This window comes from Phalacrocorax carbo, chromosome 6, assembly GCF_963921805.1.
Source record: "Phalacrocorax carbo chromosome 6, bPhaCar2.1, whole genome shotgun sequence".
In the NCBI taxonomy this organism is placed as follows: Eukaryota; Metazoa; Chordata; class Aves; order Suliformes; family Phalacrocoracidae; genus Phalacrocorax; species Phalacrocorax carbo.
The window spans coordinates 45,632,825-45,654,240 of NC_087518.1; the positions used below are offsets into that span (position 1 = coordinate 45,632,825).

General features: G+C 39.9%; 1 protein-coding gene across 2 annotated transcripts in view; it reads left to right on the plus strand.

The window, feature by feature from the left end:
* GLIS1 (GLIS family zinc finger 1) overlaps nt 1-21,416 on the plus strand; it is a 211,998-nt gene that overhangs the window by 82,381 nt on the left and 108,201 nt on the right. For both annotated transcript variants that reach the window (XM_064455060.1, XM_064455061.1), the window contains exon 2: nt 15,974-16,172. In XM_064455060.1, coding sequence (XP_064311130.1) covers nt 15,974-16,172 — 199 coding nt within the window. The remainder of the gene's footprint in view (nt 1-15,973; nt 16,173-21,416) is intronic.

A 21,416-nucleotide genomic window follows, 5' to 3' on the forward strand; every position in this document is an offset into this window, starting at 1 on the left:
AGCTTGTTTATTTTCTATGCAGTTAGCAAAATGTGACTCTTCATTATGTATGGTGTAACCAGTCATTAGCTGTATATACATATCTGGGATTCAGTTACACAGAAACAAGATACTTTGCTTTTCTACTCTGACTGAGAAGAGGAAAATGCACTGACATAGAGGGAAGTAGACCTGAGCTTTGGGAAGCCACTCTTGCTTGTGTGGGACTAGTTGCTGCAGCACGCATACTGGTATTTCTGTAGAGCTAGTGCTTGCTAAGCATATCCACTGAGTAAGCGCATGTGGCTGATAGCACAGCACCTGACATCTGGGCTTGTCTTTGGACCGGGCTCTGAGCAGTTTTGCCAGCCTAGCCCTGGACCCAGGCTAATATGACCTCTGGAGACAGTTTTCTTAGTGGGTGGTGGGAACCCCACCCCGGGTGTTACCCTGCGGCGTGAGAACTTGGTGGCTCAAGTCACGCCAGCTTAGAGATCCCTGCAGCATGCTCTGAGGTGGCCCAGCTTTGCTATTATTAGTCCCTCTTTCCTTGCTTTTCTTTTTGGAGAACTACTGCTAATGATTTACAGTGCAAGTAATGCATGATACTTGCTTCCATAATATTGCAAGTAGTGATTTTGGAGGTGTGCTGTCCTTGTCTTTTCCTGACTTTGCTGACTTTCCTGTCTTTGCTGACTGCTAGGATCCATGCAAATGAAGGGCTATGACAAATAGAAGGAAAAAGTCCTTGTTTTTCTCTTTTTGGCATCTTCAGAGGTTGCATTTCTCCCCCTTCATCGCAACTAATTCCTTAGACAGCGTGCTCAGGATCACATGGATTTCTGCCAGGTAAATACAGATTTTTGAGAGCCATACTCTGCTCTGTTGGCAATCATTTTAGGTCTAAAAGGCTATGGCTTAGCATGGGGCTCAGATGACACACACATTCAGTGTCCAGCTCCTTTATTTTTTAAATGGCTTCCGTTACTCCCTCTCTGCTGTCTTTTGTAAACCAGCCATAGGGTTTAGATGTATTCTGCAGAACTTCTGCTAAACCAAACAAGGCAAACCTAAGAAAGGCTTAATTAAAACAACAGAAATCTCACACTCACTGACTCTATTGCTGGAGCCGTTTTTGCCTGTAAACAAAAAATTCAAATGGCTGATTTTCCCCCCTCAGTTTCATAAGTGGTTACTGAGCTTCTGCAGTTGCTACATTCCTTAAGGAGTTGTTATTTCTTTTTTGGTCACCCACTGGGGGACTCCATTGTTTTCAGTGGTGCCTATTGAGTTAGGCCCATCTACAGCAGAACTCATTCTGGGTCATTAAGTTTGGAGGCACAGTAGTATAATTTGGTGACTTTATTCTGTTTCTTAGCAGAGACTTGTATTAAAGTCACGCACACACAAAACCAGAATAACCATCCTTATCCCTTCCCCCAAACTCTGAGAGCATTATAGGACCCATCCAGGCAGCCGCAGGTAAAACATTAAGAATTTGCTGGCTGAACAAGACTTGCTGTTCTGATGCTACGGGACAATAATAATAATAAAAAAAAGAGAGCTGTGTTTAGGCACATATCAGGCAGAAGTAGCAAAACAACACTGCTGTCTTACGTTATTAATGATCTAGTACTGTACTGTTCTAGTGTTGACAATTTAACAAGGTTCCTTGGAAAAACTGGCTGTGTTTAAAAGAAGATTCACACAAATGATTCATGACCTGGAGAACATACTATACCATGAGAAAATGAAGAGGAAGGCCAGTTAGTCACTGAAGAAAAGGTAGGAATAAAGTCTAAATTATCTACAAGGAGAGAATACCAGGTATGTCTTGTGTTCTAATCTAGCCCACAAAGGTATAATGAGACGCAGTGCCTGGGAACTGAAGTCAAACAAGTTCAAGCTATATAAAATTCACACTGAGAACCACGAAGCAAACTGCCACAGAAGCAATTCTCTATCATTTTAAGGTTCTACTTTGAGATTTGATGTCTTTCTAAAAGATACACTCTAGATCCAACAGCGTGTGGTTAAACTAGATGCAGATATCCCACAGGAAATACAATGCACCAAGCACACTGGCATTCTTTCTGGGTTCACCCTGTAAACTGTGTGGTCTTTGGAAGTTGCTCTCTATTCCTGTGCTATGCCTGCTATTCACAAACTCGGTCACTTCACCACAGGATCTCCATTTCCCACTTAGAAGTAGTTCTTATAGGGCACATTTCTGGCTCTTCCTGACATTTAGGGAACGTTGCATATACCTTTTGATCACACTTTACCTGCTATGGGAACATTTCCATCTCCACAGCTCTTAACCTGGTATTTTTCTTCCAGCACTAAATTCACATAAAAATGCACATTCCATATATAAATCCTCATCCATTATTAACAAAGTTAGCAGTGTGCCAAGGTGATGGGAAAGAGGAAAGGAATGGAACATCTGCCCAGAGCTGTGACAAGCTGGACTTTCTCAGTCTGAGGCCCTCAAATCTAGTCTGAGTAGAAGCAGGTCATTCTGTCTGTCGCTCTGTGCTCAGTTTGGTTAGTCAACAGTATTTACTGAGTTGCTGTCTGCAGTATTTGTATCTCTAATTGAGCACTGGAAACTTTTATTAAAATGGAGATATTAGAATTCGTCTGTCCAGTGTGCATCTTTAGATACTCAGTTCTAGAAGAATTTATAGGTCTGATCTTGAATGTTCTAGTGTTGTAGTATTGTTATTTCACTGGCTATGGCAGTGACTGCGGATTGACAACCAGACAAGAACAGAACTGGACCTGGAGACAATGTGATTAATGAATTACTCTCAGTTTCACTGGATCAATTAGATCAGCATATTAGAATGATTTCATGCCCTTCATGTATTATTGATGGTGGGGATGGTCAGCAGAAAAAAGTCAGCCTCTGAAAAGTCAGCCCTAACTGGAGTTTTGAGAGTGCCACAGCACTGGAGTCTGGACAGTGTGCAAGTATGTGCACTTTCCTGAGAGTTTTTTATTAGTGTTTTATGCTGCTAAGTTGATTTATAGAGTGATGGGACCTTGGTGGAGGCAATCTTTACCTCTGCATGGATATGTTTGGTAAGTTCTATACTGAGATTTCTAGGCATTTTTCAGAGGGCAATTTAATGCAACAGTAAGAACCAACAGGAAAACAGGGCCATACCTCATTAACCTCATTATTCTGTGTCTTATCCAAGAAAAAAGATAAAATAATCTGGATGAGATTTAACTGCTGGGTCTGACTGCCGTTGTGCTGCTTCCTTGTTGGCTTACAGTGAAGGAAGCGTGTACCTGCTACCATCTGCAAAGAACAGGATGTGATAGTGTAAAACGTGGAAGAAGAAAAGGTAGCATAAAGTACAGAAAAAGGTCTACTGGAGAGAGACAGATGGGAGAGATCCGAGCTCTGGAAAATATGATTTGTGAGAAAAACCTGAAATAATGAGGGTTGTGTAACACTGGCAAGAGAAGACTGAGAGGAGACAGCCTACAAAAACATAAAAGTTTGCTATGGAGGGTGAGAGAATGGACTCTTCTCTGTGTCCATTTTGGACAGGACAACATGTAATGGACTAAGCTGTGCTAAGGGGGCTTTTAAGTTAGGCATTAAGAAAAAATTTCTAAGTCAAGTGAAAAACTGAATAGGATGCTGGGAATGCTGGGGAATTGCTGGAAACTGTGAAGAGCATTGGTCAAACACCACTTAAGTTTGTGAGGTTGGATTATGCTGTAGGGACACAGGATAGAGTAGATCACCTTCTGAAGACTCTTTCAGCCCTGTTTTCTGTGATTGCATAATCTGTGTATCAGAGTAAAGGGCTTCTCAAGATTACAATGACATGTATGTATCTGTTTCTTCACTGGAATATCCAGCTTTATGTCATCACTGAGATACTTTGTTCTCATGAGTTGTGTGGAAAGTGCAGACCCAGTTTACAAAAGGATGTAGAAAGCAGTGATGCTAAATAGTAGTAGAGAGTACTCCATATACCTCCTAATCCACAGCAACTGCTCCCTGTCATCAGTGGAAGATTCACAGGCAGCTTTTAGCAGGAACTAAACTTCTAATTGTTGTTTATTCAGTGTTCATGTAAGCCAGCACCATTCAGTGAGAACATTTTTCCTTTTTGTAGCAGCCCTTGTACTCTTTAATCTTTCTGCATCATTCTGCCTCTGTTTTTCTTCTTCCCTGTGCCTTTACCTCTTCACAGCAGATTCCACAATAGCCTCATTCTTACCCTGTCCCACAGTCTCCTAAAAAACCCCCACAGCAGAACAGGTAATGGTGAGGGTGGCATGGTTATCAGCAGAATCTGACTGAAGAGATCGATATGGTCAAGATGTTTGATCCTCCCAGTTGTTGTCTGAAGCTGCCCCATTTTGGATAGACACCTGAACTAGTTATATTTAAGTCACAGAGGAGATTTTTTTCTTCTTACTCTGTTACATGGCATATAGATATTTATTGCACCAATAACTCATATGTTTGACGCTGTCCTTCAGTAGACTGTTCTTACTGGTGGTAGCATTAATGCGTATGTTTAACAGGCACTGCATATATCTACAGTCGTAAGACTGCAGTTATAGATACTGCTATTCTCAGATTTGTGTAAAGTTAGGGAGAAGTGCACTCTGTTGTGGAGAGGCTGCAAGAGGCCTGTTCACTGGCAGTGAATGCAGAAGGGTAAATTCTATTTAAATAGAATTAGTCCCAAGCATAGTTCTGGTAAAATAGAAAACGAGGTTGCAAATCACTTGGTGTTAAATATATTTCAAATCAAGCCTTGAAATAATGCCAAAATCCTGGCAGAAAGAAATGTCAAACAATGAAAAAAGCAAATTAAAAGTAGCAGGGTAGGTTGTTGCTCTTTTCAGCATGTATTGGGGAAGCAGTTTGTCTTGAATTTTCTTTTTGGCAGTATTAATTCTAAGCTGCAAAGAAGTCGATACTGTATTAGGTATCAAGTGTTAATGGATTGAGGAGACTTTGTAGGTGAAATGGTGGTAAGAATTTGAGTTTTCATTATAAAAGATTATTTTATGCAAGAGCACAAATAGGTTGATAAAGGAATGTATGTTACTTGGTACGTGTGAGAGATCTGCAGTGAGTCTAGATGGAGGTTGTGTATGTGAAGATGTCTCCTTTTAAATAAGAGGATGGAGAAACCAACGCAAGTTGTGTCATGAGAATGTATAGCCTTCAGCAATCAAATGCCTTTTCACTGTAGTTTTTCATCACTGATATATAAAGAACCAGGAAAAGACATCTGAAAGAAGCTCCTATAACAAGTGAGCTTAGAGCAAAGGTATCAGGAGAGAAGAGAGACTCATGAAGCCTCTCATAGGAAAGCAGCTTAATTTGCACTTTTTGGAGGGCCATCAAATGGAAGACAACTGATAGCTGGAAGCTGATGTGCAGTGCAGGTTTACTAGCTCCTCTCTGTGGTCTTCCCTTTACATGTTGGAAGATTCCCATCACATAGCAGCATGGAAAGTTCTTTCTAGACTCCCAGTGCATTTTGATTCCTATTATGAGTAATTTTCTGTCTCCTTTGACTATGAGTAGACTGATTTCCAAGTATGTGCATCAGAATTAGGTCCTTAAGACTAGATGTTGTGCATCCGCATCCCACCAGACCTTTTTCTCCATCTAGCTTGCATTGAAAAGAACAAAGTGCTCTTTAGTCACCAGCTTCCCCCTTTGTTTAAAGTTTACCATTTCTGCATAACCTTCTGTGGTCTACAGTGTTTCTGTCTTTGTAGCAGTTAACTTCTGTGGCTTTTACTGACTTGGTGACACTTCCAAACTTCTAAATCTTTGAGCCCAATGTCTTGATGGAAATAATTTTTGTTGTGCTCTGTTGAGTGGTGGGTTTTTTCCTTTCTTAATGTATGCAGTGTACGGCTGAGCCAGGCAGACGTGAAATTCCTTCTTGGGACATAGAGACACATATATTTACACAAGACACATGCAAGGTGCCATTTGGCAAAACCACAGCTTTCATTCCCTGCACATCCTTGTGTTTCAAATGTTTGGGAGAGCAAATATCCCTGCGCAGTCTTTACATGGTCTGCTGGCTAGAACTGCCATGGAAAAGAGAGGCTAAATGGACTAAGTAAAATACAACGGAGTGGAGATCTGGGAGTTTAAAAGTTCGGGGTTTAATAAGTAAATGGGAAAGCAATAACCCACATGCAGTTCATAGTGTACATGCTCTGGCTATTAGTGAATTAAAAGGCTTAGAGGAAAAAATAAAAAAGAATAGATTTTCTCAAACTGTGCATGTATGGAAAGATCCTGTCTTCTCAATGGAGTCATATAATCAACGATGAAAGCATGTTTACAATAGGAACAATTCAAGTACCCTCATCACCAAATGTGCAAACTTCTGTCTTGAAAGAGTCACTCTGGAGTTCTTTTAACCTACAGGCCCCATCTAACTACAGGCTGCAGTGAAAGCCCTGGTGGTGTCCATTTAGAGCAACAAAAAAGGCAAATCAAAGGGGACAAGGGCAGGTGGGTGTGTACATAGCCCTAAGTGGTGTATAGTTGTTTTATACCTTACACCAATAAGCACAATGACATTTATTTGGGGGATGTGTGTTGATTTGTCCTGGTTCAGCTGGTCTCTGGGAGCACAGGTTATTGATCAGTCTTGTGTGTGAGAGCAGGGAGTTTAAACCAGATAGACTGACTGCAGCTTCTGTGTGTTATGTGTGGTGTTCACATTGGAAAATACAGCTATCTGGTACCCAGATAGTGTGACCAGCTTCAGCTAGTGTTAAAACTTGTGCATCTAAATAGTACAATGGATTTGGTAGAGCCAGCTTTGTACAGCGCGGCAGCAGTCTTGCATCTATGACATCCTGGAACATGTACTGGAAGGTGAGGCACAGGTTGGAGTCAGTTGAAGATGGCAGTGGTAGAGAGGGTTTCAAACCGAGCTTAGAAATGAAAGGGAAATGGAGATGGGTGGAGAAGTGGGAAAGGAGAATGGGGCCAATGGCTGTATGTGTGTCTCTTCCACTATGTTTACTCCTAAGGTGGCAGAGGCACCCCTGTTCTCCTGTGTTTGGCAAGGCAAGAAGAATCATAAAGATATATCCTACCTATCAGAAATACTGAGAATTAAACCTATTCCAAACATGGTCTCCTTAAAAAAAAAAAAAAGAAAAAAGAAATACATCAAATTTCATTACATTCAGCTTATATTCTCAAAGTGCCCATTAGAAGGGTTTTAGGATTTCCTTTTAATTAAAATGATGTTTGTTGAGCTTAATATTTTCCTAAAACATTTATTTTAATGTCTTTTCCCCCTATTACTAAAATCCACACAGTAAGGAAGGATAACTGACCACAAAAAAGGCCAGATGTGCTGAGAACAATATTTTTCAGATTGCCTGGCAACAGGCAAAAGGTGACTCTAGGCTGAGGAGACTCTGTAACAATGAATGTAATGACAAGACCTGTGTTTCATCAGGCTGCAAAAGGTTTTGTCTTGATGGCCACAAAAGAGGGCAATGATAATTTTCAGTCTGCTCTCAGCTCTGTTTGGGGGCATAATTTAGAGGTCTGAGATCCTAATAGGAAGCCAAGAATGTTGAGTTTCAAACCTCAGTGTAGTAAAAGACTCCTTGTGATACTGGACAGTTATTCTGTTTCTCTGACAATCTGTTCACTGTTACATAAAATGGTTATATTCTTACACATCTAACTCAGAACATCAGCTAAGGCTATGAAGTCGCTGGAACCTGAGCATGTGTCATGTGTTTTTCTGAATCTAGGCCATACTTGCTAACTTCAAAAAGTGTTGTGAAGGTCTCTGCTGGAAATCTGAACTACATAACATTACAAGCCATTTTAGCAACAGAAGATGTAGTGTATTGTTACTGTGTTCCATGCCTGCCTGTTGGACTCCACGATTACCTTTAAAATATCATTAAAAAGTCAAATATGGGAGCTATATCTATCCACATGCTTGAAGGTGAAGAGGTTACAGATCTCTAAATTACTGAAATGTTTTCAAATTGTTTAAGTTAGGCTGATACAAAATTAACCATGCTTCTTTATCTGGTAACGCCAACCCTACTCATTCACTCTTTTAAAATACTGTGTGTAGTCCGCAAAAAGAAATTGCACAGAACAGAAATAAAATGCAATCCAAATAACTTGTTTTAAAAATAAATTGAACATGAAATAACAAATATAGATGTAGCCAACACTTAGGGTCCAGAATTCACTAGAAAGATACACATGGGTTATATTTATCTTCCACAAGTGTTTAAGACTGATACTCAAAAATTTATTTCACTAGCTGGGTTGTTTTAGTTTACAAGAGTTTTCTTAGCCCTTCTGTCTTCACTCATATATCAGTGTGAAAGTAAAGAAATAAGTATTTGTGTTATAGGATTTTATAGGATGGTTCAAAAAAACTTGGAGGAAAAAGATCCTTTTTTATTCTAATCTTATTGAATGCTGTTGGTTTTAACCCTAATATTTTATAGATTTGTATCACCTGTATCTATTTTCAAATAGGCAGAGGATCTGCCACCTCTGTTTTGATACACAGATGTAGGACAATTTGGGTCTTCACTTGACTCTCACTATACAGTACAGTCTGCTCTGTAATAAAGAATCTTTGGCTATCACTGTGTTTTTATTAAGACAGTGTACAAGTATTATAAAAAAAATGAAGCCAAGTCTTTATCAGCTGTATGAAACAGGCCTTAAAATGTGAACAGCTTGCAACTGATACAGAGATCTAGGGTGAACCTGGAATGTGGTGTGAGCTGCTTTGTTCATTGTTAAGATATGAACTTTTGAATGCAGCAGTAAAAATTTAGTGCTGTGATTATTAACCACTTCAGTCCTCAGGTAAGGACAAACAGCAACAAAACAAACTCAGACATCTCTTGTCTTGATACTTTGGAGAAAGAGTCGTTGCCTTCCTTCGCCAGTCTAAATGAACCAAAGGAGCTGTGCCTGACAAAAGGTCATATTGAAAGTCAATATTTTTGACTCCCTGGGCTGCCCAATGGGCTAAAAGAACTCCATGATTATATTTTAATATTTTTAGTAACTTTGCCATATATCATTGACTTTGATAGTCACTATCTGTGTAGTTGTTTCCTCAGCATGATATTCAGATCCTGCATTTACTACCTGGACATGAAGACTCAGATAATTAATGGAAAAAGGAAAGAATTCTGCACCTTAATGCACTGTTCTGGGTCTATTCAGTTCCAAGGGTTTTCTTGCCACCTTCTACCCTGGGAAAGAAACCTGGTGGTGCACAGTATTCATATCACAGAGATTGAATCAAAACACATAGAGAATTCCAAAAATACACAGGGCAAAACTTATCTTGTAATAAGAAGATAGAGTTTTCAAAGCTTTGAGAGAGTATACATTTACTTATATGAAGGGTCATGGTCAGACAATCTGGGACCACATCATGTTTATGTGATTTTAAAAAAGGTAATCTTTCATAGTCAAATGTTATTGGAAGTCTTGGACTGAATTAAAGATCATTGCAAAGGTCTCTTAAAGTGCAGAACTTTTCTCTTTCAAGTGGTGAGAAGCCTAAATGTCCACAGAGGTTTGTTGTATACCAGATGGTGCAAAGACTGCACAGAGGTCAAGAAAAGATCTGAACATCCCCTCTTTTGGGTCTCCAGGCCAAAATCTGGAAGTCTGCATTTAGGTAAAGTATGCTTAAGGCTGTAATGTCATACATGGCTAATCACACCAGCCTCCTGAAATGTTTTTCTTTCTCTTAAGCTGTGTCCACCTGTAATAGAAAAAATGTAGACCCAAACTCATATTCCTTCTAATAGTGGTTCACTGAAACTGAAGGAGAAACCATGTTTTTTCACGAGGCATAGGAAACTCTCCATGATCACAGTCGGACTTGCCTTGGAGGAGGTATAAGAACAACTATAGTGTCTGTTTTCTGGCCTTTATGCTACTTTTCTGTCTCTCAGCCTTGGTGTTGTAGGATTAAGACAGGACCTCCCACTCACCATAGAGAATAGCATGACAGGCAATAAAATCTTTGGGAAAATGTTGATTTTGTTGTTGTTCTTGAAAATGTCAAAAATGCTGTATGTTCATGAATCATTTTGAAGATTCTGTGTTTTGAAGCTGTCAGTTCATTCATTAGAGCCTTCAGACATGCAGCAGAGGGCTGAGTATCTCTTTTAATGCCCTTAAATTCCTGACTGTATAGGAGTTGTGGCAGTCACTCCAGCCATACATTACTGCAGATTATTCAGCGGTAGTTGTGTTGAATGGGTTGCTGAGTATGGGTACAGCACTCTCCCTATGATATATGGCTTTGCTGTGTTGGCACCTTTTGAGTTAATAATTTTCTCTCAGTGGAAAGCTTTGATGGCCTCTTCCAGTGTGGATGATTTTCACTTGTTTGAGAAAATCTGATGCTGTTTGGTCTTTCACTTGCCTCACGTGACTCATCAAGCTGCCAGTAACTGTTCCACTTCTCAGTGTTGTCGTGGTAAAAACATCACATCCAAACAAAACCAAGAATGGCAATTTTTTTTTTTAAAAAAAAGTAATAAAAATAATTAAAGAGAATGAAGCAGTATGAAAAAAAAGCAAATGACCTAGTTTGGTCTTCACCACAAAACCCACAATGCTCTGGGGAGATCTAAGTATGTTAAGCAAATATTTCAAATCTATCTCTATTTTGAACGTGAGTCATTTCAATTATACATCATTTCAGTTATTTGTCCATTGGCCTTAATTAGGTAAACTCCAAAGCACTGCAGCATGTGTTTATTGTTGAATAATTACCCTTCTGGTAAGCTCTTGCTCTTATCTTCTTAGCCTTAATAGCTAATTTTATCAGGAAGAATGAAGCCTTCCTGAATGGTAAGCAAGATGTTCCCCAGGGAAGAAAGAGAGCTATAGCGCTTTAGTAGGGTTGTTTTAAATGTTGATCTCATTGTTACACAGACAGGTTTCCCTTTGCGTGAAAAGAAGTTCTTTTTCCCTAGGAGAACTTACCCCTAGCAGGAAATGTAGGGCTGACTCTGCAGATCCCGACCAGTGTGAGCCATCCTTCCTTGAGGTGTGTAGCCGCATCACAATCAATGGGCCCAATTCTAACATGATTTAATCTGGCATAAATCAAGAAAAACTTCCTCAAAGTCAGTTACTCCAGAATGAAAGAAGCAAGATATCAAAAATTGAACTAACTTGATTACTCATATGGAAGGAATTGTCTGATTGCAGCCTTTGCACACTACTGTATCAACCTCTTCCGTTCCCTTCACGAGCATTTAAATGTAAAGATATAAATCAAAATTGCAGGACAGAAAAAGGGAAAGACAAAAGTTACCTTGATGGATTCCACTTCCATGAGATCCTTCTGGAAACCATTCTGCTTTTATTAGATTTACTCTCTGTAAATTAGGATTAGTTTTTTATATGGATTTATGAAATAGCTATGGTTCTACTGAAAGCAGGATGAAGCCTCTGGTATAAGGCAGGGAGTATGTGCTCTTTTCATCTGTTATTGGTAAGTTACAGTATGTAGGTTAAAGGCCCCTCGATACCAGTGAAAGAAGAGATCCAGTTCCAGACATGGAAAATGCTTAAATCTTGTGTATGCCAGCCAGTGATATTAATATTGTATAAAACAGCCAGTTGTCAAAGGGCCAGATTCTGTTCTCAGATACACTGGTGTAAACCAAATTTTTCTCTTTTTTTCAAAGGCAGTGAATTTGCTTTCACAGTTGAACCTAGACTACGGTTGTCTGTGTTTGGAGACAATCTCTCATTTCTTGTTTTAGTCGCTGCAGGGGAAAAAAATAGTGAGCCGCTGGTGTTGTTCCTTGTCCATCATTGTTCCAGCTCCCATGTGGTGGGCACATTTCAGAGGGCTTTGCTGCAAGTGCGATTTCACTCAAGGCACTGTTTTGCAAGAAATTTTTAGCTCTTAATGAATTTGTAAGGTACTTTGTGAAGGCAAATGTATGGTGGATTGGCTGAAGACATCATTTCACAGATTTAGCATAAGTGTTCTGTTCCTTTACAGGGAGAAAATGTATTTTCTGATTTGACAGCTACAAGAGAAGATAATAATTTTTGACAGCACAGGGATAATGTTCGTGTTATTCTAGGAAATCTCCGTCTTCGCACAAATAGGTATCAGTGTGTGCTACAGTTGGTATTGCTGAACTTTGGTGGAAGCTTCAAGTTTCAGTGTTTTGATAATATGATAAAATTGATAAAATGCATATTTAGAAAGCCCTAATGAATTTCAGACGTGTCTTTTGGGGAATGAAAGAAAGAAAGTGTTCTTATTACAAGTCCAGGATAAATCTTAAATGTTTTAAAAGAATCCACAGTATTTTTGAGGGAAGATACATCTTGAATATATTCCAGGTAACATTGCTGATGGAAAAAGTGAGGAACTGTGAATTGGGTATTTTAAGTATGACTGATTTACCAACTTGTCTTGGTGGTGTGGCCTTTCAAACTGCATAGGGCTTATTTCACCAGTGTGTTTAGATACCCTTTAAATGTGATTTGTGTACCCAAATTAACAACCACAAGTCTGATTATACAGTTGGGCTAAGGTAGATATTACCCCTGAAGTGAGTTAAATTATGATGGGATGAAGCCACAATAGGATGGAATAAAGCCCAATGGAGCTGTGGACTCCAGAGGATATAATGGTAATTTATGTCGTGATTAACAAGCAGGGCAGAGCTAATTGTCACAAACACCCACTGTAAGCTAAAGGCATCTGAAGTGATCTTAACTGCCTCGGTCCAAAACCACGAAATACAACTGACTGCCCTGCACAGGCCAAAAGATGCTACATTTTTGTACAGAGTCATTCAGAACAGTCATGGATTATCAGTGAATTGAGGTCTCTGAATATAAACCTGAAATACTAGAACATATATATTAATTACCATGAAGAAGGCTATCAGCCCATTTTGTATAATTTAAATACAAATTGTTTTCTCTTTAAAATCTCATCTATCGTTCCTAAAAATCTTATGTGGGCTTTTTGTTTATATAAAATAATGCTGGCCTACATTTCCTAAGACTTACTGCATGCCTTGGCATTGTGATGGAGCTGGGTAGGAAAAACCCTGTATTGTTTTTCCAATTTTAGAGATTCTGACTTCTTAAAAAAATAAAAAATAAATGGTCAAGAAATGTAACTTATCAGCCAAACACTGAAAGCTTTTCACTGGGAACAGGGAATTGTATTCTGGAAATGTCACAGTAATGCCTCACGAGACTTGTAATTTGGGTGTCACATGTACCCACTCTTTTCTATGGGTCTGGATGCTTGCCTGGACTACGTCTTCATCTACCATGGTCTTCCCTATTACAATGGTGCCGTGGAGCATGATGGGGAGGCTGTGGAGCCCAGCCAGTGGAGGAGAATGGACTTTTGTGCTGTGATCCTTTTCACAATTTCTCCAGTTACCAGAGACATTTTCTGCCTTCCCCAGTCACCTGTTTCTTCTCATTTATACTCACCAAAAATCTGAATGTGATTCTCATCACTTTCAGAGTATTCATGGACTGTAATTATAGAGGACCATGGCAGCTCAGGCTCTCTCACTTGCCTTTCATTAGCTATAGGGATAGCAGCTGTCCAAAGAGGAAATGGGGGTTCATGTACGTTAAGGGTACCTTTGCTCTGAGGAGCTGTGCTGAAGCAGTAACTGACTAAAATGAGCACAATCTCTGATTGGTACTTCATAAATGATGTAACAAAACTGCAGTGATTGCAAAACTTCACAAGTACAATTTTACTTACCCTTATGTCATGAAAATATCATTAACTAGATACTGAGATATCTGCTTAATTATGTAATATTACAGCTATTTAACATAGGTGTAAAGTCTATATAATATAGGTGTAAAACTCACTACAGACGGAGTGACAAATTGATTAAGAGCAGCCACGCAGAGAATGACTTGGGGATACTGGTGGATGAAAAATTGGATGTAGGCTGGCAATGTGTACTTGCAGCCCAGAAGGGCAACCGTATCCTGGGCTGCATCAAAACCCTCAGCAGGCCGAGGGAGGTGATTCTGCCCCTCTACTCCACACTCATGAGACCCCACCTGGAGTGCTGTGTCCAGCTCTGGGGCCTCCAACATAAGAGGGACTTGGACCTGTTAGAGCGAGTCCAGAGGAGGGCCACGAATATAGTCAGAGGACTGGAACATCTCTCCTATGAATAAAGGCTGAGAGCATTGGGGTTGTTCAGCCTGGAGAAGAGAAGGCTCCGGGGAGACCTTATTGCAGCCTTTCAGTACTTAAAGTGGGACTATACGAAAGATGGAGAAACACGAGTCCGAAACAATTATATAATTCTATATCAATATATATCTGTTTTGGATAATAGCATAAATTATAGTGTTGAAATGGTAGAAATTGTGTTGTCAGTGGCAGGTCCAATGTGGGTTTCAGCCGAAGGACCAGACCTGAGAGCAGTGTAAAGTATGCTATTTGTGATGAGAATGTTTGTAAATCCTATGGCTACTTAGAGGAATCAGTTTTGCTCAACTGCAGCTGTCTAAAAGTCAGGTACTCAGTTTAAGTTCCATGTTTAAGTGCCTTCTATAGTCAAGGGAGAGAGGAAAGCATGTCCTGAAGTTGCATGAGCCCATCTTAGACTCCCGTTTTGATATGGCTGAATGACATAGACATTTTTTGGCTAAAACTCATAGACAGCAAAACTATGGTGAGATGAGTTGTGCCTTGTAACACTTTAGTAAAGGGCAAACCTTGATGCTTGTGAGAATCGGTGATTTGCATGAAACTGAGCACAGGCTTCATCTTTTCTACTACTTTGACTGCAGAATTAATTTTCTTTCTCAGTGTGCATCACTCAATGCCTCTGTAGAGAATGGACTAACCACAATGCAGTCTAGCTCTATAGTACCCATCACCACAAGCACTGGGTACAAGGGTGAAGGAGTTACCTTCTGGACTCCGCATAAAAGCTGCAGAAATGTGCTTGCCGTTAGTATCTGACACCATTACATTTTGTCTCCATGAAAAAAAGAGATTAGAGGGAGATGTAGTCTTTTAAAAGCCTGATTCATATACGATAGTGAAAATGATGGTAAATGGCTATTGTGGCTTTTTAGCTAGCCTCTGAAGGCTAAATATCTTACAAATGCTTTTATAGATGCTTATCTCTGAGTATTTGATTAGTTCACTGGAGGTAAAAAACCCAACTAATATGCTTCAAATTAAAGAGAATTACTAGCATTTGACCAATCCATCTAAATTCTCAATTTTCCCCTTGTCCTCTCTTTTTAGCTAGATTATAATTTGTGGTTATAAACATTTCTGAAGAATATTGCTATAGCTCTAGTCTGTTTTTCCAAGTCTGGTAAAATGTAACATTCACCAGAACAGAATATATTATTATTAGCATTAGCACTTATAATAATAGCTTGGAAAATACAGTTAAATGTATACATTGAAACAAAACTAGTTTCCATTTTTCACACTGTTGACCTGACTGTAGAAACATGCCCATCTAAAGTCATAATCAGAGATAATTGTCTGCAGAGAAAAACTTGACTTACATCACAGTTTTCAGAGAGCTCTTCTCCCTGAAAATAAAAGGATTCTGAAACATTCCTCTCCAAAATCTAACACAGGCAAGGCTCTACCATAAAAATACACAGAAGGAAGGCAAGCTATCAGACTAAGTTTTTTTGAGTTAGATTATGATGTGTACAATAGCCACAAAACTTAAAAAGAGAAAGAAACGACCATTGTTCACAGATTCAGATTCCTTTGGAATTAATTTTTGCTTCCTTGGGAAACTTTTCATTTCCACTGCTATGTCATTTACAATAATTTTACTAGGAGATCCAAAAGAAACATGCAAAGTATGCAGATGAGCATACAAAGTAATGAGTATAGAGAGTTCTTAATCAAAGGCTTACGATTTTTTCCTTTTTTGACAGTGAATGGTGGCTACAACCATTGTAATTTGATCTCTGAGAAGAAGAACATGACAGAAATGGAGATGACAAGTAGCTCAGTACCTGTCTGCAGACAAGGTCTATTCATCCACACAGGAAACCCGCTTATGCGAGACCACACACTGTCCTGTGAGAGACTGCTTCATGTTGGTCAGCTGAACTTGACACACTCGGATATAAGGTATTACTGCGAGTTTTATTGGTTGATGTACTTTGCTGGAGTGCTTCTTTGTTGGAACTATTTCCCAGTAGCATCTGTGGGTGTTACATTTGGAGGAGTATTTTTGGCTTTTACTTCATTTTGGAAGTCCTTTGGATGCTCATTTAACCACACTGCTCATTTGCAGGTTCACACTGCAGGGACATGCACGTGTGCAGAGACAACTGTCCAAGGCAGTGCCAGGAGTCATCACTATATATGCAGCCACAGCCACTTGCATTGAAGTTTAAATACAGCTTCTGGTGGGGCTGGGGGGGAGCTCTTCCAGCATGCTCAGAAGTCAATGAGAGTTTTGCCAGGGGCTTAGGTAGTGTCAGACTTGCCTCCTCTGGACCTCTACTCTCCACCCCAATGCCATGTTGTTTCCAAATTGCAGCCGGGAAGGCAGGGATAGATACTTACTCCCAAACCAATGTCTCCCATATGGCAATTTGGCATGCCACCATCAAACCTACAGGAAGCCAATGCCACTTTTATTTCTACAGCATTTCCTTTAATGAAGTATTTTCAATGTTCCCATACAGCCACATCCTTGGTATTTGCTTTTAAGGCTGTAATGTGAAAATTTGGTCTCTGGTTTTGATATATACACTGTAGTTGGATATGCTATGAACAGAATCTCTATTTAAACATTTGCTATAAATTAATTATATGAAAACACAGAACTCCATTATTTTTTTGTTGTTGTTACAAATTTAACATTACCAGATTTTAAACAAGTGCCCTAAACAGACATCCATTGTGAATGGAAGCCTGCTATAAATTAAAATCTGTCCATCTATTTTAATTACACTGCTTTTTGGCAGGGGATATAATACAGAATAATCTTGACCTTTTTGAAGAGCTGTAGAAAAGAAAAACCTCAATAAAGCTGCAGCCTTTATCTTAGATACTTGGAATAATTGGCACTCTGTATGTGGAACTATCAAGCCCAAATTTCCATAGTCGCAGCAAGAGGAAATATGGCCTATAGCTTGGTCTTGGAAATCTGACTGTTTCTGATTTTATTATACATATTTATGTCTCGTTTCCCTTTTCCGTTTACTGGTGGCATAAGAACATCTGTGTTTTCAGGAGGAGGCACAGCAATATGGCAAGCAAGTGGAAAAAGCTTGTTTGTTTGTTTGTTTGTTTGTTTGTTTGTTTGTTTGAAAAGGACAAATAATATCCATGCCACATAACAAAATATTCTGCTATCGTACAAAGATTTGTAGATTCTGTTGCAGCTGGCTATAAGTCTGCTCCCTCCTAGCTTCTTTATGACTATATGTGGGAGTAGCAGTTATCAACCTTTTTTTATTCTGTCAGTGAGGACAATTATGAAACAAAGATAATTAGGGCAGGAGCAAATAAAAGGCGGAAGAGAGTACTCTGCTTAGATCTTTTTGAACCTTTTTATAAAATCTATAATGAGGAAATGACAGATACCTGCATACCGGGGATCACAGTACCCACCCTCAGTAATATGAGCCCCTTTCCAGCCCCCATTTGGAAGAGGATTCCCAGGACAACGTAAAGGATTGTCTGCGGCATAACAGGAGACAGTAGCGGGTGATAGGCCTGATTCTCTCCCCTTTGATCTGTAGCATGGTCTAAAACCTTGAGACTCTGCTGCTTCTAAGCAACAGTTTGGAAATGTTTGGAGAATATCTTGAAGGACGCTTCCATTTCTTTATGGGTTGTTTGCGTGTCCCACTGGTCATGCTTTGCTTGTATGTCCACCTGGCTAACACTACTTTTGTCCATATGGGATTTGCAAGGTAAAGCCCAGCTCTGCTCTTATGGACCTCATAGGCACATTGTCTGATTTTTATCAGCATGCTCCTCATGAGACACATGGTACAGAGCCAAAACCTTGGCATGTGAGAGAAGGTGGACAGCAGTTGGGATGATTTCTGTTCATGGTGTTTGTGATACTAAAGGTTCTTGACAAGCAAGCGACAGAAAACATGGTCTTTCCCTGAAGATGTGAAAACAGGAGAACATAACTGAGTGTGAATACCCATCAGGTTTCAGTGAAGTCAGTGGGAGCCAAGGGTGCTCTGTGCCTCCCCAGATTTCAGCCTTCGTTGACTGAGAAGAATCAAAATAGATGAGAGAAATAGGGCTGGAATGGACAGATATCTGAGCACACAGAGTCAGGGCAAACTATTTGATTGTTCTGTCCAGCTCTAGCAGCTAACTCAGAAATAAAGGGAGATACAAATCCAGCAATGTCTCTGGGGTGAGCTTTGAACCACTCTGTATTTCTAGGATATGCAACATCCAAGGAAAACCCAAACAAACCAAAGAGCACCTCCCCTAGCCATCCAAAATCTCCCTCAGGATTTGGGGTTATGATTGGCTTTGTCCTTTTTTTCAGTGCACTCAAACTTGTTATCCCCTTCAGCTTCTCCCTGAATCACTTTCTCTTGGAAACTGTTTTCTAGGGATGACTGCCTTAATCCAAGAATCACAATCCCTCTCTTTCCTGGCCCCTTTTCCCTGTTCAATTAATAGCTTTTAAGTCATGCAATGTAGTTGCTGCTACATGCTATCTGTGAATGCAATGTGTGTGGGACTGGAAAAGTCCTAATACCTTCTTTACCACAATTGGAGTCAGCACACAGCTAATGTTGGCCTTTTGTCAAATAATCCATTATCAGACACAGCAAACCCGCCCACACTATGCTCAGTGCTCAGCATATAAAAGCCAGGGAAGACATCAGAGCAGTCAGATAGTGTTGCAAAGGGTCCCTGGATGTGCAAGCAGAACAATTCCCTACAGCTTCTTAAAACTGTCAGTTATCACTGATCACACTTTTACAGTGGCAATTGAAGGCATGTATGTTTTGTAATTAATCTGGAGATTTCAGATACAGTTGTCTTTTCCTTTGAGGGCAGCTGGGAACTGCAGTCCTTCTGGCATGGTGCTACTGGCCTTGTGCTCTGGCTCCAGTTACCACGTAAGGGAGTCTTTTTGGAAACACTGCTTTAGTATCCTCTGAGAGCCTTACGTTCAGCTTTCATGTGCTTAAGCAGCAATTCTGTTGCCTCAGACTGTCCATCCCTGGTACATGGATGCTCCCTGAGAAGAGGTGTTAGTGGGTATATTCTCCTGCTGACCCCCCTCCCTTCCAGGATTGCTTATCTGGAAGTCCGACAGAGCGGCTCACGCTCATTGTGTGTCCACACAGTGCTCTTTACACTGTCCTGCTATCCTTTGTTCCTCTTGCTCTCCTCTTGGCTGTTTGTTTCATATGCATTTATATTTCGCCACTGTCCAGAGATTATGCTGCCTGTGTGTACCAGGCCTGGAATCTGATCCCTGGCTGTAACAACAAGATGCCATTACAGGAGCAAATAGTCAATGGGTATAAGAGGAGCCACCCAGCAAGTTGCATGCCAGACACCTTCCCCTAGGACAATGATAGCAAAATTCTGCCAGGAATACAGAGAGTTAGCATTAATGCAACCTTGATGTTAAGTACCCAAACACTCAAGCATCAGGAAATTCGAAAGAATGCCAGATTCTCCCAGCAGAGTTAACTAACACAGGGTATATAATGTATTCAAATATACAGTGCTACAGACGAAACTCTAGCTCCCAGAAAAGATTTGCTTCTGATCTGCACAAGCAGCCTGTACTTATTATTATGTAGGCAGAGCATGGATGGACGTGGCTGTGGCAATGAGAAGCATGAATCCAGTGCCTTCGTCTCATTTGCTTTTGAGATTCCAGCTTGCCTTTTGATTGAAAACTCTCCTCTTTTGTGTGTCTCATATTCTGCACTTCACTATCACAGCAATACAGTCCTGCCTCTGAGTAAGATCTTGTGCTGAAAATGTACACTGATGTTGCTGGGAATTTTGGAAACGTAACGTTTGGCAGGACAGGGATGTTTGTGTCCATCGTATAGGTACGCTGCACTGACTCTAGCCTGAACTCCTCACATAGATTTCTGACAAGATGGGAGCTTTACATAAAGCTTAATGATATGACACCTGTTATCACAGGCTGCATGAAACATAAGGCTTGGGTTAGCTTTATATGATGTAAGAAATGTATTGTGTTTACTTTAGCCTGAGGCTTTGGGACCATTGAACTATGATACAAAGTGAATTATTTAGAAAAGTTCTTGTACAGAAGTAAATAACTAAGTAATAGGAAAGTAAGTAAGTAATAGGAAATACCGTGCCTGGCACAGTACGCTGTAAAACCTTTCTCAGAATGAGTGTAAAACAGCACACTTTCTACTGAGCAATGAAGCTACAAGCAAGCAGGGCAGGGTTTCCCAAATACGTGCAATAAAAGGTTTTTACGTATGCATATGCCACATATTTTACAGACACATGGTTCTGTAAATGTTAAAAAATACTGTATGAATACTGTTGGGTTTGTTGGTTTGGGGTTTTTTTTAATTTACCATCTGTGAAACCAGGTGCTTTAAGTTTACCCTGAGACCAACTGTGGAAACCTAAAGGGAGAAATTATAACTAATGGATTATGGAAACCTCTAAAATTTTTAAATGTAGTCTTTTTAAACTTCTGGTGGCAAATGCAAGATCTGATTGTTCTGTAGCAATGAATGGTGGGGAATTTCATTTCTCTCATGACCTTAAAGGTTTTTATATATCAAGCCCTACTGGCTACAAACTGTTGGAGCTTAGAAACCTGTCACTAGTGAATGCAGTGTTGAGAGTTGTGTGCCTTAGACAGGTGTCATTTTTTGACAACCTTAATTTCATCGGAAGCAAGTGTTTTTGAAGCTCTTTGTTGTTGTTTTTTCTAATTGGTAGTCCTTTGAGAGCTGAGAGCTGTTACCAAGGAAGTCTTAGAAGTCGTCCCAGCTTCCCATCTTAATGTTAGTGGTGGATTAATGGAAATAATAGTGATAAAATAATTTAAGTCATAAAATGAATGCAATTTATTCAGCAGCTTTGCAGTTTAATATATGTATATGTCCAAAATACCTTATTCATATGTGTTTTAAAATGTGTCCGATTTGTCTTAGCTGCAGTGTCATACACAAGTTGCAAAGTGGGCAGGTGTTCTTCAGCTTTTGTGGTGCTAGCATCAAGAAAGCATAAAATTCATTTAAGTGGAACTTGTCAGCATAGGAGCTGTGGAGCACCTCTCTAGAGGGTTTATTAGTTCAGGTACAGCTTTGCTACACACAAATGTACAGTTTCCTCTTCTCAATCTGGCACATCACTGCATGATGA